At 42.1% G+C, this 18,006-nt stretch overlaps 1 protein-coding gene across 7 annotated transcripts in view; it reads right to left on the bottom strand.

Moving 5' to 3' along the window:
- Positions 1-18,006, bottom strand: part of FBLN2 (fibulin 2) — a 129,914-nt gene that overhangs the window by 14,868 nt on the left and 97,040 nt on the right. For all 7 annotated transcript variants that reach the window (XM_062008458.1, XM_062008457.1, XM_062008453.1 and 4 more), the window contains 7 exons: positions 15,328-15,514; positions 13,713-13,919; positions 11,275-11,391; positions 10,736-10,837; positions 2,671-2,805; positions 472-609; positions 32-175 (listed from right to left, as the gene is read on the bottom strand). In XM_062008458.1, coding sequence (XP_061864442.1) covers positions 32-175; positions 472-609; positions 2,671-2,805; positions 10,736-10,837; positions 11,275-11,391; positions 13,713-13,919; positions 15,328-15,514 — 1,030 coding nt within the window. The remainder of the gene's footprint in view (positions 1-31; positions 176-471; positions 610-2,670; positions 2,806-10,735; positions 10,838-11,274; positions 11,392-13,712; positions 13,920-15,327; positions 15,515-18,006) is intronic.

Below are 18,006 nucleotides of genomic sequence, written 5' to 3'. Positions count from 1 at the left end.
CACCTGCCCAGCCCCTGGGGTCTGTCCTTACCGACGCATCGGGTTCCCTCCTCGTTGGAGTGGTAACCTCTGCTGCACGTCAGCATGTTCCTTTGGCAGGTGTAAGACCCAACGGTATTGATGCAGTTGAATCCTGGTTTACACGGCTCAGGGAGAGATGTGCATTCGTTAATATCTGGTGAAGAAAATAAATTAGAATAGTGAGAGAAGCTATTAAACCTTTCTGGTCTGTTTTCTTCCAGCTGTCACTTCTCCTCCTTCATTTCAATTTATTGTGCTGCAAAGATAAGGCTGATGAAGGTCTGCTGTGATAACACTTTCAAATTCAACTTGCAAGCATGCACACCTCTAAAGGGACAGCAATGTTTAAATTCAAACTAGGCAAACTACATGTAGTCAATATACATCCCTTGGACAGGTTAAAAGGAATGGGAGTTGGCCAGTGCTGCTGCACATATTACAGACACTTACCAACACAGTTTCCTTCTGGGTCTTGTAAAAATCCATCCATGCAGCGTTGCTTTGACTCACAGTAGAACGATCCCTCCGTATTCTGACACACAAAGTTCACTTTACAGCTATGACTTCCTCTCTCACATTCATCAATATCTGTTGATCAGATCAGGACACCAAATTGTGACTAATCCAGTGGCAATATTCAGTAGTTTTCATGACTTAATTTTCTCAGAAAGGAGTTTAGGAAGCACTATTTAAACCAGACACCCAACACTGCCTCTGGGAAATCTGAGGTTTAGGTGTGTTTGCTCTTGGACATCTACTTCATGCCTTGTTCAGAGCATCTCTTGTAAAGCACAAATACTCAAATATCTGCAGTTTTGAAATCCCAAAGACCTGAATTGAAACTAGGAATAAGGCACACACAATCAAATGCATACCATACTCTTCCAAGAGCAAAATGGTCTTTTATTCCTTAGGATTTCTAGGTAGAAACCTACGGCCACAGAATTTGATACTAACAGGGCATCTCATCTGAACAAGGCTGGCATTTCACTGTGTGTGTATATATAGATATGTATGTTCTTACCTACACAGAACAAACATCCAACACTAAAAACTATTTTTAAAATATCTGAATGAAAAGTGACAATAGTAGCAAGAAAAGCAGCGTTTCTTTTTCATACTGTCCTGGCAGAGCTCAGCACAGCGTTCTCGCTTTTCAATACCTTGTTAAACTGTTTCCCAGGTTACCTTCACCAATTTTAATGCTTGCCTTCTAGGCATATTGAAAACACCTCCTGCAGGTTTCAAATTTATCCATTTAGACTCGATGGATCTGTGTTGAGGAACTGCAAGGCTCAGCTGGGAGAATGGGATTACTTCCAGTTTCCAGTTGAAGAAACCCTCTCTAGGAACAGACTTCAACTTAAAAACATCTGAAACTCAGGTCCTGTGAATATTTTCAAATGCTTCTTTACCATACACTGGTACCTGAGAACATTCCCTATGGTGAACATTTGTACTAGAAGAAAAAGACATATGGAGGAAACTCCACAAATGAGAAGCCCCTGCTCCTGCAGGTAGATAAGGGGAGAACTGCTGGCACTTCTCTCGCCATCCTGACTCCTCAGCTAAATGTTGTCACAAGGGAACATCATCAACCTTCCACATGGTACTATATTAACAAGTCTTCCTATCGTATTTATAGACTAAGACAAAGAAAAATGTGGAATTGAGTATTTCATAAACCCCTGCAAACTCAATACTTATCTGTAGGCAACTGTACACAGAGTAGTTAGGAAATTTTAGTCTTAATAATTCATTATTTGAAAGGCTACTTTAAAACAGCTGGTAAACTTTGTAGTCTGTTAGGATCCAACTTTAAGACTAGAAAGCAATTTAGGTTAGCAGTTAATGTTAGAAATGCTACAAAGTCAGGCAACAGAATCAGACATTCACAAACAATCTCTTCCAAGCAAACCAAGGTTTACATATGACAGCTGTACATAAAGCCAGGTTTTGGATTGCTTCTAATTTGTAACTTCATATGTCAAGAGCTAAGTTCTTTCCTTAGGCACTCTTTCTCCAGCTGTCAGGAAATTCTTTGTGTAAAAAAATTAGGAGTAAATAAGACTGACTTTTGCCCTGGAAGGCAGGGCATGTGTCTCTTGTATACTCCTGTGCTACAGGGTAACTTTTGCTATGCTATGACTACTGAGGTTGGCTTCTCCATTAGACTTCGATACAGGCCAAGAAGGGGAAGATGAAGAATAACTTCTTAACGCCATGATCATTCCAAATGTAAACAAGTGCAGACAGACCTCCTAAACACAGGAAGGACCAGACTGAGTCAGCCCCATGATCCATTCAGGCTGTGATTTGGTGTTCAACAGTGTCAGCTCCTTCAGAAGAAAGGACAGCTAGGCAGAGGACTGTAATAGCAATTCCTTCATCAGTGAGGCCTCCTTCTAACCCCTAAAACAGGCAAATCCTAATTCATAAGGTTTAATTTTCCAAATTAATTATAGTTAATTAATTATAGTTAATGATAGTTATATTGGGACATACTTTCAAATAACTGAATGTACAGAAGGGGCTTTATGAAGCCAAATATTTCCATGGCCATCAGCCTTTTTTAGTTACCATCCTGATACCACAGACCAACAGCAGTAAGATGCTCTGCAATTATCATCTGAAAAACACTTGTCTTACCAACACATTCTCCATCCTTCAGTTCATAACCTGGCTGACAGCTCAGTTCCTGCAAACACTGGAATGACCCGACCGTGTTGACGCAGTGCTCCCTCCGCTGACAGGTGTGGGAATCTGTTACGCATTCGTTAATGTCTACAAGAAACAGTCAAACAATTCAGTGCCACGCATGCATCAAGTCATCCACCCCTTCCTGCTCTTTGGGAAGGAGTCAAAGAAGTATAGGCTTCTTAAAGTCAACATAGACTTTGCTACAGTGTTCTGATGAAAGATGTTTTACTCTGGGATCTTTTGTTAATGCAGAGTAACTCAAGACACAAATCACAGGGGATTTCCTTCTCCTCCCCTCTTCCCAAACATGCAGTGGATGGTGCAGGCATTGAGGACAAGGGGTGGACAGGACTGATTAAATGTAGGGTGGGCAGAGGATTGATAATGCTGGATAACTGAATGGAAAGTGCTTAATGCCTGTTGTTCATTACCAGGTTTTCATAGTCCAGGCTAAGTATCACTCCTGCTGCATTATGCAAGGGAGACAGGAACCTGTCTCCTAGGAGAGACTGGTACTGAAAGTGCCTGCCTGGCTGCAGGTGCAGTCAGGTAACACACTGACTCCCTGAGGAACATGTCATTAAAACTGGATACACAAGCAAAAACGGAGAGTGGAATCCTGAAGGCTCAATCAAGTTTGCAAATTGGTATTTAAATCTTTAAAGAGATTTGATTTCAGTAGGTGGGAAGGAAAAGTTCTTTCAAGAAAATCACTTAAATATCAGACTGTGGAATGTAAGCCATGCTCTGGAAAGGAATATGACACGCTTTTAAAATGGTACATTTTGATAGGCTTGGATGAAATCACCTCAAATGCAGGTTTTGCTTATTCTAAAAGTGAAAATGAGCATTAATACGATGAGCAAATTCCTACAAGCAACGAAAAGGGGTAGAGACAGGAGAAACTTTCTTGCCATTCTCCATAAATTCTGCCACATTCACAGTTCTATACAAAGCTAAGCAGTACCTTTGGAGCTAATAAAAGCCAAACGTGACAATAACCACTACCAATCACCCATGCTCTCTGTAAATGAAGCTGTTTTCATACCAAACAATAAAGCAAGCACTGTTTAAATCAGATTTTCCTTTTGGCAGTAGAACCTCATTTGCAGAGAAGTACAACATCAGATATAATACTTCCCCTCGTGGAGCATGAAAACAGAAAAAGTCATTTTCAAAGCCTTTTGTTGCAGAAAATGTGTCAGCTTGTTTACTAGCAAACGGATGGAGACCAAGTCAGGTAACTGCACTGAGTTTTGCAAGGCTGCTACATTAGCCAGGTGCCACCTCACTTTTCATTTATTGGTGTTTTCTTTCTGTTTGCCATTGCTGAATAGCACATGCTGTGCATTTGCTTTCCAAAGAGAGACAATTAATCCATGGCAAGGTCACTAACATCAGCTGGATATCTTCCTGCCTGTCCCACTCCATGTTAGTGTGCTTCCACTGACTGGCAGGTAATTGCCTACCCCAAAGCTTTTCAGGGTTATCTCCTCCTCCTAATGCTTCTACAGTCTCTCAGTTTCCATACACATCAGTTTGAAATGTAAGCAGCAATATTCTCATAAATGGTCTTGGGAAAACAACAAACAAACAAATCAACAAAGTAATCCAACTGAGAAAAACCTTTCCCATGCTGGGAGAAGAATGTGAGCTGCTGTGGCAGACTCATTCCCACCAAAACAGACTTAGCTCTTTAAGTTCACAAGTACATAAAGGGTGGGTGTCAAGAGGATGGAGCCAGGCTGTTCTCAGTGATGGCCAATGACAGGTAATGGGTAAATCTGGAACAGAAATGGTTCCAAAGAAACATAAGGCAAAACTTCCTCACTGTTGAGGTGAGGGAGCACTGGCAGGGGCTGCCCAGATGGGCTGTGGAGGCTCCTTCTCTGGAGACATTCAAACCCAGCTGGGTGAGTTCCTGCGTGCCCTACTCTAGGCGGTCCTGCTCTGGCAGGGGGTTGCACTGGATGATTTTTCAAGGTACCTTCCAATCCTTAAGATTCTGTGACTCAAGAAATTTGAGTTTGTTTACTCTCTTTACTTTCAGAGAAAAATGGCTACAGATAGCCACTTAACAGCACCAAACCAGTGCAAGACTTTTACACAGCATCACACAAACTCAAGTCAGTTCAGTATGAGGCCAAAAAAGCCCCTGGGGGGAAGGCACATTTGGCTGAAACACTATCAAAATAAGGTAGGAAGGATTCTACCTGATTAGCAGGTGTAAACAGGTAAAAAGAAGAAGTGCAAGTAGAATGCACTTGAGGAAATCAAGATCATGGAAACTGGAAGATTACACACAGAACTTCTGCTTTCAGTGAAAGTTTTGTGCAAAAATGATACGCTGACAACCTCTAAAGACTGTGACCTGGGCTGAGATGCAAGGCTTCAACTATCAGCAAGGCTCTGCTCTGTTCTATCCAGTGCTAGGGGATCAATCTCCATCTCTGATATCAGGCCAGTTACCAGTCCCAAAAGTTCACTTTTCATTTTATTAAGTAGATATGCCCTTTTCTGTTCATTTTTCTAAACAAACTCCAGTCATGCCACAAAATGAGGTCTGCAGAAGACGTGCAGCATCTCTCTCACAAGTCCCCACGATTCCATGTTGTTGCTCTCACTATCAATGTCAATCACAAAACAGCATCTCTTAGCACAAGTGTGAGGGTGGGAAAAGGCATCTTTGGGAAGGTGGCTTCAGTTTGTACTGAGGCAGCACACACATGCCTGAGGTAGTCCTTTAAGCTCATCAAGTGTAGACTTTGTCCCAGTCATATCAACCACCAGACCATTTCCCTCAGATCCACTTGTCTCTGAAACCCCTCCAGGGACAGTGACTCCAGCACCTCCCTGGGCAGCCCCTTCCAACGCCTGATAACTGTGTCAGCAAAGAAATTCCTCCTCAGACCCAGCCTGAACCTCCCCTGGTGCAACTTGAGACTGTTTCCTCTTGTTCTATTGCTTGTTACTGGCGAGAACAGATCGACCCTACCTCGCTACAGCTTCCTTTCAGGTAGTTGTAGAGAGTGAGAAGGTCTCCCCTGAGCCTTCTTTTCTCCAGGCTCAACAGCCCCAGATCCCTCAGGCTTTTCTCATCTGAGACATGCTCCAAATCCTTTGCTAGCTTGGTAGCCCAGCTCTGGATCCTCTCCAGCACCTCCATGTCCTTCTTGTAGAAAGGAGCTCAGACCTGGACACAGTGTTGGAGGTGCAGCCTCACCAAAGCTGAGTCCAGGGGAATGATCCCCTCCCTGCTCCTGCTCACAACACTGTTCCTGATCCAGGCCAGGATGCCCTTGGCCTTCTCAGCCACCTGGGCACACTGCTGGCTCACCTTCAGCCTCTGTCAGCCAACACTCCAGGTCCCTCTGTGCCTGGCAGCTTTCCAGCCACTCCTCCCCAAGCCTGTAGCCCTGCTTGGGGTTGTTGTGGCCCAAGGGCAGGACCCAGCCCTTGGAAAAAGCTGAGCTGTGTTTGCAGTTGGAAATGAAGTTAATCTCCAACACTGGGCCATCTGAGATCCTCTACAAGCACTTACATCTTGTATTTATAGCAAACCAGGAATAAGAAGGAAAACAATCCAGAGATGTATTGAAACCAAGTCATATTGTTAATTTTTGAGAAATCTACTAGGTCTATGGGTGTGGCAAGAACATTCCTCACTGGATGTCAGTAAAAGTCAGAGTGAAATGCTATTGCATAACATCCCTTTCTTTTCCCCTGGAACTGTTGTTGAAAACAGCAACATATTCATGGTCTCTGAGCGTATCTGTTGCACGTGCCACTTTTGCAAAGGAATATCAACCTGGTGTTCTGTTTTCAATACTTTGACATTAAAAGTTTTTTATGGATGTTTTATAAAAATACAAAATACAGGAATGCAGATCTTGGGGGTTTTTTTTCCCTCTTCATATTTCTTCATCCTAATTTGTTTTATGGAACGCATCTGTTTTATTTAGACTCGTCCTTATTTCGCAACCAGCCATCCTGTGCTCACAAACAGTCCCCATGGTTCAGCAATAAAATGACCACTTATTGCTCACTCTGTCAGGAGGGAAAATTGAGATGGGAGTAGCAAAGAAAGTAGCAAAGCAGTCTCCCATCAGTGTGCATGTGGGTGGTGGTAATGACTTTGCCTGAAAGTCATCAGGAAAAGCAATCCACATTAAAAACATTCAGCCTGGCTCTTATCTCTGGAGAACATGGAGCTTTCAAGCCTAAAGACATTTTAATATCTGTTCCCAAAGTTACATAAAGCTAGTGTGTGCAAGCTATTTGAACAGCTGGTGACTCTTCATTGTGCATGGTTGGCTTTCAAGAATTCTGGATATCTGCTCTTGAATGCACCTGGAATTATAATCTCCCACAGTCTGACTAAAGGAAATTCAACAGATAAAAGGTTATCAGTTGTTTTGTTGCTGTGCAAAGATTGTTCCTCCCATCCCTAAAATATGCAAAGAGTAACATCATTAAAACGACGATTGGCAAACAAATCACCAAGGCTTCCCTGTGTTTGAGACAGCTCAAGATGGAGCACAAAAGCAGGGAAGCTGGAAAAGGATACCTTAGGCAAATGTGGCTGCAATGAGGCAGCTGAACAAAGCAGAAACCATGGTATGCTTGTGGTTTTCCCCTTTGACTAGAGAAGAAGGAAAAATGTTAAATATGGCAAATGTCCCCCAGGCGCCACACAGAGCAGAGCTATATATGAGTAAGGGAGTACACAGGGTGTAGCTATCCAAAAAGAAGGAGAAACTACAGGGTTTTCTAGATTATTTACAAGGATACCTGTAACAACCTGCCTTACATTACAGAAATGCAGAGGGTTATTATTCAGTGAGGGAGAAGATGATCTTCCAGCTTTACAAATGAGAGTTGTATCTTTCATTTTATTACCAGGCTTGAGGTTTACCTTACATCAGTCACAATAAAACTCTGTTAGAATGTCATAGTGTAGAGGACAGGAGAGGAAGAACGTGAATGAAAGGAAGCACTTTGCATCTTTTATAGTATCTTCTGCCAAAGCTGCTGACAAACGTGCATTAATTCAGTTTCAAAATGCTCCTGGGAGATGCAGAAAAGGACAGAGGTATCCCAACTGCATAGTCCAGGGAGAACATCAGAGGATTAAATGGCAACATTTTGAAGCAGAAAGCAAGGTGAGGCAGTTCCTTCAGCTGCTCCCTCGCAGATGTTATAGTCAGAAGTGTGGTCCACACAGCAAGCACTGTGAGGGCCACAAAACACACCACGCAGCCTGTGGCCAGCTATAAACACCATCTTCCATCTCACAGTCTGTAAAGGCATCCTTCCTTCCAGCAGTGTTCTCTCAGCCACTTAATTTAAACTAAATAATTCCATTCATTTGCCATGCTTACCAATATCTCTGCTTTAAAAATAAATCAGAACAATTGCTTTCCAAAACTCAACTTTTACAATTTAAGGGAAACCCAAGAAGACAGAAAATCACATTTCTGCTCTGAACTCTGACTGTGTATGTGTGATATAGGCCATATCCTCACACCACATGATGGTCATCAGTAAGATGAGACCATGAAGAACAAAATCAAAGCTGTCATGGTCAGAAAAATTATGTTATAAATGTAAGGAGAAGGACAGGAGTGGAGGTGAATGCATTCACACATGACATTACAGCCACAGGCACTGCTGCTTTCATTAATGACCAGCAGTCTCCAGAGGCTCAGGTCTTGGCTTTTTGAAGCAAATCAAATCAAATGAAATCAAATCCTCATAAACACACTTGTAAAAATGGATTGGCTTCTTGTATGAACTTATGTAGCAGGGATGATACAGCAGAATTGTGATGCAGCTTTGACTTTTACTGAAAGAAATTTATGCCAGAATCGACAAAGTACTAGTCTGAATTTTAAAATTCCATCACTTTGGAATGGATCTTTCCTACTACCTGGACTTCTGTAGATTTCTTGAGCTGTAGTTCTGAAGTTTGGTTCTTTGGTGTCTAGGGATTTGGCAATATTGAGATCTCTGTCCAGAGAGACCAACTGCTATGTTTTCTTAGTCCAATTAATAGTCATCAGTACTGCTGTGGTCATCACACCTATCAACTTTTATGACTTTTGAGCAAAGTTTTACGTATCCTGAGAATGTATTGCTAGGGAAAAAGCCAAATAGCATACAACTCATGATGTTAAGTCACTGAGCAAATGCTGCACATGTGTTTTTACTAAGTCATATTGAAATGTCATATGCAAAGATGGCCAGAGCATTTTAGCACAAACGCTTTAAATGCGTTGCAGAGCATGAAGAATTATGATGCTGTGGTGAATGGCTTATACCTATCATCTTACCAACACATTTTCTATGCCTGTGGAGTAGAAAGCCCTCTGCATAGATCACTCTGTGGTTGACACAGTAGAATGATCCCAATGTGTTCACACATAATTGTCCTCTGGAACAAGAGTGAGCACCTGTGAGGCACTCATCCAAATCTACATCAACGTGTTGCAACCAAAGGGGAAAACCAGAATTCTACTAGAACAATTGCTGAAATGGAACAACACTCCTTTCATGCTGGAGATGTCTAAATGAAGTGTGTTGGAGCTACCTCATCAGCACCACACTATAATATATACAGTGTTACACTTAGAACAAGCCTGGAATAAACCCTCAGAGATCATCTAGACCTTGCTCACACCCCTACGCTTTTGTCATTCCAGAAAGAGCCAGTCTTAAAAACAGGCAGTCACACAGAGGCAACACAGACTGCCAAAAACCTGTTCCATTGCACCCCCAACCCCACCATCAAACACTTACATTAATATAGATTATAAATGCCCCTTGCTACGATTTAAACTCTCTGCTTCCACTGACATTTCTGGGTTTTTTTCACCTCCTGTAGGGAAACAATTGCCTTGAAATGCCTCTTTTGATTCTGACATTAATTAATCAAATTAGCTTCCACCACACTTGAGTAAGCAATGTACAGTGAATATTTTATCCACTGGTATTAAATTCCCATTTTCTTCACAGACTATCTGGAATATCATGAAAATCATTTGTTATTCAATAAGATCTGAGATTAAGGGAAATGTGGATCACTTGTGAGCAATTCTGAGCATCAGAAACTTCTCCCTGCCTTTCACTGCTAGCTGTTACTGCTCCCAGATGTACAGATCTATAATTAAGATATGTCACAGGGCATTGCTTAGAACCATTTTGGTTGGAAAAGACTTTAAGCTCATCAAGTTCAACCACTAACCTCACACTGCCAAGCCCAGCACTAACCCATGTCCCTCAGCATCTCAGCCACACAGCTTTGGAATCCCTCCAGCGATGGAGAATCTACCTGGGCAACCTGTGCCAGGGTTTTTGAGCCTCAAATCTTTCCTGGGTGAACATACCCTGTGTCACTACCCAAACATGTCCACTTAAAACTGATATCATGTGGACGATGATGACGCAGCTTTGGAGTAAACTGTTCATCATTGTGCAGGCCTGAGCTTTGGTGTCAAGTGAAGCACACACAGAGACAAACCAGCTCACAATAGCACATTCTTCATAGCAATGAGGCCTCATTGAACTCAGGTTTTCAAAGAAAGCATAAAAAAACCCACCCCAAAACAAACAAAAGTGCCAGAGCAGAGCTGTAGCTCTGAGCAGGCTCCTCAGAACAGTGAGCACGTCCATGACCTACTCCCATTCTCAGGAAGAGAAGCTGCATGTTCCTAGAAAGGCAAGTGAGGAGAGAAATTGAGAGAGCTGAAAAACAAGCCTGGAATGTCAGAGGGAAATAGTACAAACCCAGGCTTGCTTTCACCTCAAGTGCCTAGGTAATAGACACACTGGACAGAAATGCTTCAGGAGTTATCTGTGAAGCAGCTTCTGCCAAATGGTCACTGTACTGCCACTTGCAATGCACAATACTGAAAATAAAGAACTCTTAAAGAAACATTTAGGGGTATGAGATCAATGAGATCTATATATAAAAAGTGTTTTAACCATGTCTCTCTGGTGAACCTGAGCCACTCACCTTCACAAGAGATCCCATCAGCCATGATAGTATACCCAGCCAAACATGAGCACACAACATCTCCTTCCTCAATATTGCAGATGTGCTTGCAGGGGCCATTATCTGTCCACAACAAAATTGCAAAATACATTAACATTCACAACACAGATCAGCTGAAGTTACAAACCTCCAGGTCATCCAGGCAATGGGGAATGAAGTTTGTAAACAATCTGCCCAGGTAGCCCTAATCACTACTTACAACCCCTACTAGTAAATAGAAACACACCCTGTGCCACTCTTACCTGTACCGTTCAGGTTGTGCTGCACAGCTGCACTGCTTACCTTAAACTAAATAGCAGGTGTGTAATAACTCTGAAATGAGAGCGTAGCCTCAAATTACTTCCTCAGGTTTCCCCTTAAAATTCCTCAGCCTTACACTAGAGGTAACAAATTAAGGATGTGCACTGAAATCAGATGGGTGAAGGATTGTGTGGAATTTTGTAGCAGCTCTTTAAACTTTCCTCACTCATTTGCATTTGCAATTTACACCCCCAACACACCTTTACACTTATCCTGCTCTTCTTGTAAGGACACAATGAGAAGAGGTTGAGAAGGGGAGGCTGGTGGTGGGATGGTGGCTTCTGCTTCCAGCCTTGTCACCTGGCCTCTGTCAGGATCTGTAAGGCAAGGGAAGTGGAAATGGATCAGGAACATCATCATCTTCACCAGACACCCCATGGCAAAGACCTGGTCCCATTCTCCCCACTCCATCGTGGTTCATAGGAGGAAACATTTTGGTGAGCTGGACAGAGTGCTGCATGTTAATGGAGACACACGTGTTGTGGATACAAACTGGGGAGCTTGGCTGGAAATAACTTCTGTAGAGTAAAACATTGCATCTCCTAATGAATCAAACAGAAACTGTTAATTTTACCCTTTAAAATGTTGCTACATTGTGAAAACAGTGGCTGTCTCTTTCAGTGTATGAGGAAAAAACAGCCATACCCAAAACAAGCCTTCAAACTTATCCTGTCCATCTTGTTTCAACGTAGACGAAAAGCAGACACTCACCTCTGCAAGCACAGGATACTCTGGAATGACTTTTACACAGCCAAGTGGAAAACATGACAGCTGATATCTGTCACTAAGATTTTCAACAAACAGTATTCTCAGTGGTGTCAGAACACTGTTTGTTTGTCTGTTTTTAAAAAAAGCTCTGCTACATCTAGAAGAGTGATCCAGTCTGTCAATATCATCAAATCAGAAGCCTAAATCCATATGGCTAAATTCTTCCTCAAGAGGCATGTGTTGAAATGTTATTGCAATACAGGTTTGAAGGATAGAGGAAGAGTGGTTTCATTTAAAGGAACAAATAAATGAAAACCCAGAGATACAATGGGCTATGACACAGAGGCAAATACAAGACGCCTGCTTGTGGCATCTCTTGAATGATTTCCCTAGGAAGAGGGCAGAGAAGTGAGAAGCAGCTTTTGAAATTTCACCAGCGTAGGCTTTCTCCTCACTTCACAAAACCATCACAAAGAACATCACCTCTTCCCAGCCTTGTGAAAAAGCATGACACGTTTTAAAAAGCAAAAGTGAAACACAAAAATGTTCACAGTCCGGCAGAGAGCAGGAAATGTACTGGGGCAGGTACAAACACAACAGCATTATATCCAGTCACAGGAGTAAAAACGACCAACAGTAAGAGATTTAAAAGTAGCTGGTGTGAGTTTCCATGTACAGACCACATGACAGAGGAAAAAGAAAGAGAAAGGCACTGTGCCACGTTGCCAGGCAGAGCACACGCAGTGCAGCCAGCAAGGTGTTCTGCCCTGCCATCTCCTTCAACTAGCCTTTCATTTGACCCAGGACTCCTGAACAGCAGACACAATCCTTCACTGCACTCTTCCTACATATCTCAGATGTCTCACTTGCAGTCCCCTAACCTTGTTGCAGCTCTCAACCTCAACCAGGCTCTGTAAATCCCTCTCCACTTCTTGGCACAGCCATAAGCACTGCAGATCTTGCAGATCTGCCAAGAATACTAACTATCCAGATACAAGATGGATTAACCCAAGCCTGCACCTTGGTGGAGTTAGTATTGGGAGAAGCAAAGCAAAACAAACCCACACATATGTTCCAGGTGAGAGACCAAGCCAAATTTCACAGTGCTAAAATAAGAACCATTTTCTATGCCTCTTTTGGATTAGGTTCCTTCCCCAGAATATTAGTATAAACAATAGAGCAGACAGCTGCTACAAAAACACTGTCCAAGGCATTATTCATGTGAGCACCGTAACAGCGTGTTAAGAGGAATGACATAATGAATGCTCATTGTTTGGCTTGGGCAGAAAGTATTTGAAGTCTAAGCAGTTTGGTCATTGGATGACAACACTTATTTTGCTTGTTGAATAACTGAAAGCACTTGTAACTGATGTAAGGTTTCAACTTCTCGGGTTATCCGATTTGAAATCTTGCCATTGGAGAACTCCAGATATCAAAACAATTACAACACAACAGCCCTTCTCTTCAAGACTTGCACCACACTGGATATTTTTAGATTCTGAATCACTGAAAGATGCTAATGAATTTTAGATAAAAATCAAAGTTCAGGAAGCAATGCCGTCTGTCTGAACCAGGGAAAGTTTATGTAAAGGGAAGCTCGCTGTTAATTACAGAGTGACTTAGAGAAGAAAAGTTAGTTCATTAACAACCTTTACAAATCCTCCCCTGAAAAAAGAAAACAGTCTTGAACATATTAAATATCACCCTCATCTCATGACACTGGTACACACAATAAGGCATAATTAAGATTCCTCAGTGGTGGTTTTCCTTGGCACTATTAACCTGTCCAATCTCTATGGAAAATATCTATGTATCAACATCCATAAAAACCCTCACAGGACATACAGAGAAATTAAAGCAAAGCTTGGTAGATCAATGCAGGTGGCACAAAGACATCATCATTCATAGTGTTTCCTGCCCGTTTGCTCACCTGGAGAGCAGCTGGTCCCATCTTCTTGCAAAACGAATTCTGGAAAACACGAGCACTTGTAGGAGCCCACGGTGTTGATACACAAATGCTGACAGAGCTCCCCACCATAGAGCAGACATTCATCCAGGTCATCTCCAGGCAGGCTGTTTGACAGTTCAGCTTCGTTACTGATGGACAAAGCTTCATTGTGATCTTCTGTCTCTGAAACTGCAACAGAACAACACTTGGTGCTTCTCTAAGAGGCTTTTGAGCATTAGGACTGTACAGTATGGAGCATTTGGTCACACAAACTCCAGCTGAGGTCAAATCTACCCAAAGCAGTTACTCCATGGACAAGAGCAAATGAACCCATCCTGAAGACAAGACCATTGTGCTGAAGGTCACAGAATCTTAAGGGTTGGAAAGGACCTCAAAAGATCATGCAGTCCAACCCACCTCTGTAAGGCTGAAGGACTGGCATTTTACACTGAGAAACAGGGTGACCCTGGGAGGTCATAAGCTCACCTGTCACACTGACTACTAACACCATCGCTATTCTTATTTTAACTCATTTGAACCTCCATCTGAAACTTGTCCCACTGAAGAATCCCACTGAATTTCTGACTTCAGGATGATAACGTACTCTGTTTGAAAAGTCTTTTCAACAGCACTATTCATTTATTGTCTATTTCTGAAGGTAGCATTACAAGCATTCTGGTACCCATGGCTATCCTACCTATTGATTTTAAACACTGGCAAAAGCACCATCCTTTCCATTTCCTGTTTGACAAGAATTTCTGTGACACTAAAATTAATTTTTCAGTGAGTTTCTCAGTCAGCTTTTCTTAAACACGCACATGCAAACTTCCTTGCTCGGTGAGGGCTCAGCTAGGTCAAAATAAACACTTACAGTTATGGGAGAGAAAAAAACCCAGCACATTTAGATCATGAGAATGGGCAAAAATTGAACTCTAGCATATGCAGGAGGTTATCACACAACTCATGCATGACGTGTGGCTACAGAGTAATGCTGGAAGGAGCGTGACCTCGGGCTGAGGGAGGAAGCAGAGCTGTCCAAGCTCCAGATTTGTCATGCTCCCTTTGTCCTGCCTCTAGTTGCAGGGATTTGATGCAGCTCTTCAGCATCACTATGTTCATATGCTGAAAGAGTGAAAACAAACTTGCAGTGTTCAGGGACTTGTACAGAATGCCCTGTGAGAAAGCTGCTGTGTCTTTCAGCAGTACCTTAGGAAATCCATTCCCAGGACATTTCATTGGCATAATTATCCATGGGACTACTGTGGAAAAAAACCTTATAATTTAACTTCTGCAGAATCTTTCAGGATTGCTTCTGTGAAAAGACAATGACCAGCTTCAACTTTGCTTCTTACCAAGGGTTAGTGGCAAGTCTCTGTACAATGTGGTGCAGGGGAAAGAAAAACAAAAGCCCATACTAAAGAAGGTATGTTTTTAAGGACCAGAAACAGCTACATCCTTTTTCAAAGGATCCTTTTTTAAGAACAAGGAATATGTAATCTGAGAGAAACTGCTCCTGTAACATTGCTTCTTCCAGCTCCATCTTGTATGAGACAGAGATCTTATCTGCAATGTCTTCACATCTTAAATGGACACTTACCTTTCTCAGGTGTCACTGTTGGCAAAGGCTCAGGATGCCTTTTTATTTCTGGATGGACAAAGTGATCTCCTCCTTCACAACAAGACAGCATCACATGACTGCAGGGATAGCCCAGATTAACATTGGACTCACAGGTTTTCCCCTCGCTCCTTAACCGCAGGCCCAGGTTACAGCAATCACAGCATTGCTGCAAAAGAAGGAGACTATCAGTAACGAGGGTTGACTACAGTCTGCTTCAGGGATGAGCCCACACACATACCTGGAACTCAGCTGCACTTCCCTTAACAGTGGAGCGTGTGGAAAAGTACTTAAGGTTTAGACAGTTGCAAACATCAAAGCTTTACTTGTGTTTTACTTGTGCTAGTTTTTGCCATCCTGCACAAGTGGGTCAACTGCAACCAGGCTCAACAGAATCTCACTGTGACGATGATTTCAGCAACCTGGCATGCTAGGAAATGGTGGTGCCACAGATCACCTCTTTCTAGCTCTCTCACACAGCCCTTGCCATGCATTAGATCTCAAAAATGCAGTTACTTGTTTGAAGCAATGTGAAAGGAATTGTCCCTCTATGTATCCCTGCCCTGCAAACCTACTATGACCTTTATATTTACCTAGCTATCCTGCACAGCATACCACTGAGGCAAGTAGCTAGAGAAGGGACAGAGTATGAGCTATTGGCCTTCCTTTTCTTTTCTGAGTGCATTTAAACAGCAGCTTCACTGGCAGGCTGATATAACGGGACACCCCAAAATGACTTCTGTCCTCTGGTTTCCTCTGCTGCAGGTGGCAGATAAAAACTGTGTTGTGCACATATAAATCTACTGCATGGTCAGGCCAGAAAAATGCATCAGATAAACAGTATCCAATTCAAAAAGTCCCTACTGTGTATGCATAGTGGTACCTAATCAAGCAAGGAAGCTACAGGGCCATACGTGAATTGAAGATGCCTGTCTGGATTTAAGTGTCCTGACATCCCTAATAGATATCTATCTTTAGATGCTTCCACTGACAGAATAGTTATAAAATGCAGAGTTGCTTTCCCTCTGCAGCTCTTTTGCCAGTGCAGCCAGCCAGCCCAGCAGCACTCATCTATCATCTGCAGCTGCATTGAAACAGGCTCTCTAAAAACAAGAGTGGAGATTTCAGTCCATTCAAGTATTTGATCTCTGAAAGGTGTCAGACACAGAGAGTGAAGATCATGGTTCACAGTGGCATCAGCAGCTCCATAAACAGAAAGCCCAAGGACGGAAGAGAAGGAAACTGAATTAAACTTTCACTTCCCAGGAGGGAGATCTCTGACCTGAGGACAGCAATTAAAAAGCAGGTTTCATGATTTACAATCCTAGACAGGCATTCACATTAAACCAGAGTCTGACTCCACCAGGGAGATGGGGAAACTCAGCTGCTAACAGCTGCATCTGCAGAAACTTCTCTGCTGAGTCATGTTTTTCAAGACTCAAACACTGTACCTTTGGGGTTGCTTGAGCATTTCACATGTGATATGTATCCCTTGCGTGTTCAGCCCAGTACCTAGGACCATAGCTCATGTCTTATGTCCCTGCTTTCTCAGCTGAAAAATCCCCAAACATCATAAACAGCAGACATTATTCACATTTGCAAATATGCACAGCCATAAAGAGTTGCCTTTACACACTCAGACACATGTTTGTGAAAAATTAACAGTACAGGTCCTGAAGACGACGAATGTTTGTTGATACTAAATGGTCTGAACCATCTTTTCAAATGAAGTATTTAAATAAACCCCCAAGAAATCTATTCTGTAAACTATAATGGATTGTGGTCATGCATAGAAAAGAGAAAATTCCTGCTTTCACCTTCCTCAAATTCAAAACGTTATGAACTGAAAATTTTACTGTCTGTAAATTCTGGCACAAGTTTTTCAGCTTCATTATGCAAAATAAAAGAAGTGAAGGTTAGCAAATGTTTTTAGTGAAGTACTGTGAAATACTGGAGTAGTTCCCTTGAAGGATATGGCTTTTTCACTCATAGTTGTGATTTGCAGAGAGTATTAAATTGGTCATACATGTTTGGGTTTACATATTTTCCAGATGAATATAATTGTCTCATTTTCCAGCAAAAAGCTTGTTTGTCAAATAGTTCCTTCTAAAATGCAAAAACTTGAAAGTCTTCATGTTCTCTTGGCTATGTTTTGAATTTCACCACAGTTCTACAACTGATTTGATAACAAATATGACTATTTTTACATTGCAATCGAGAAACATGCTTTGAGAAACCACTGTTTGATTCACAACTTTCTATGTTTCTCTCAAAAATAATTGTGCTGAAATCTAGCATAATTGCATTTACCACGGTGGCATTCTCATCCACTAGGGAAAAAAAAAAGTCCCTATGCATGTGCTTTTACTCTGGTATTTCCATCCAAAAGTCCCTAAGAATGTGCTTTTAGTATGAGAGTAAATCACAGTTAGAAACAGCCTCAGATTAAGTTGTACTGAACACAAGCTGAATGTTTGGATCAAAAAACCTGGCACTGTAGCATTCACCTTGAAGCAAAAATAAGGACTTCACATCTAAAATGACTGAAGAAGAGCTATACATATTTGTTACCTGGAAGTAAACCCCTTGGCTTTTGGCAGAGCAGTGTAAGTGTCTCACAAAGTGTTTGGGCAACAAAGTTATCTTTCCCCACCATTCCAG

This window comes from Colius striatus, chromosome 15 (assembly GCF_028858725.1).
Source record: "Colius striatus isolate bColStr4 chromosome 15, bColStr4.1.hap1, whole genome shotgun sequence".
Lineage (NCBI taxonomy): Eukaryota > Metazoa > Chordata > Aves > Coliiformes > Coliidae > Colius > Colius striatus.
This window is presented reverse-complemented; position numbering and strand designations above follow the sequence as displayed.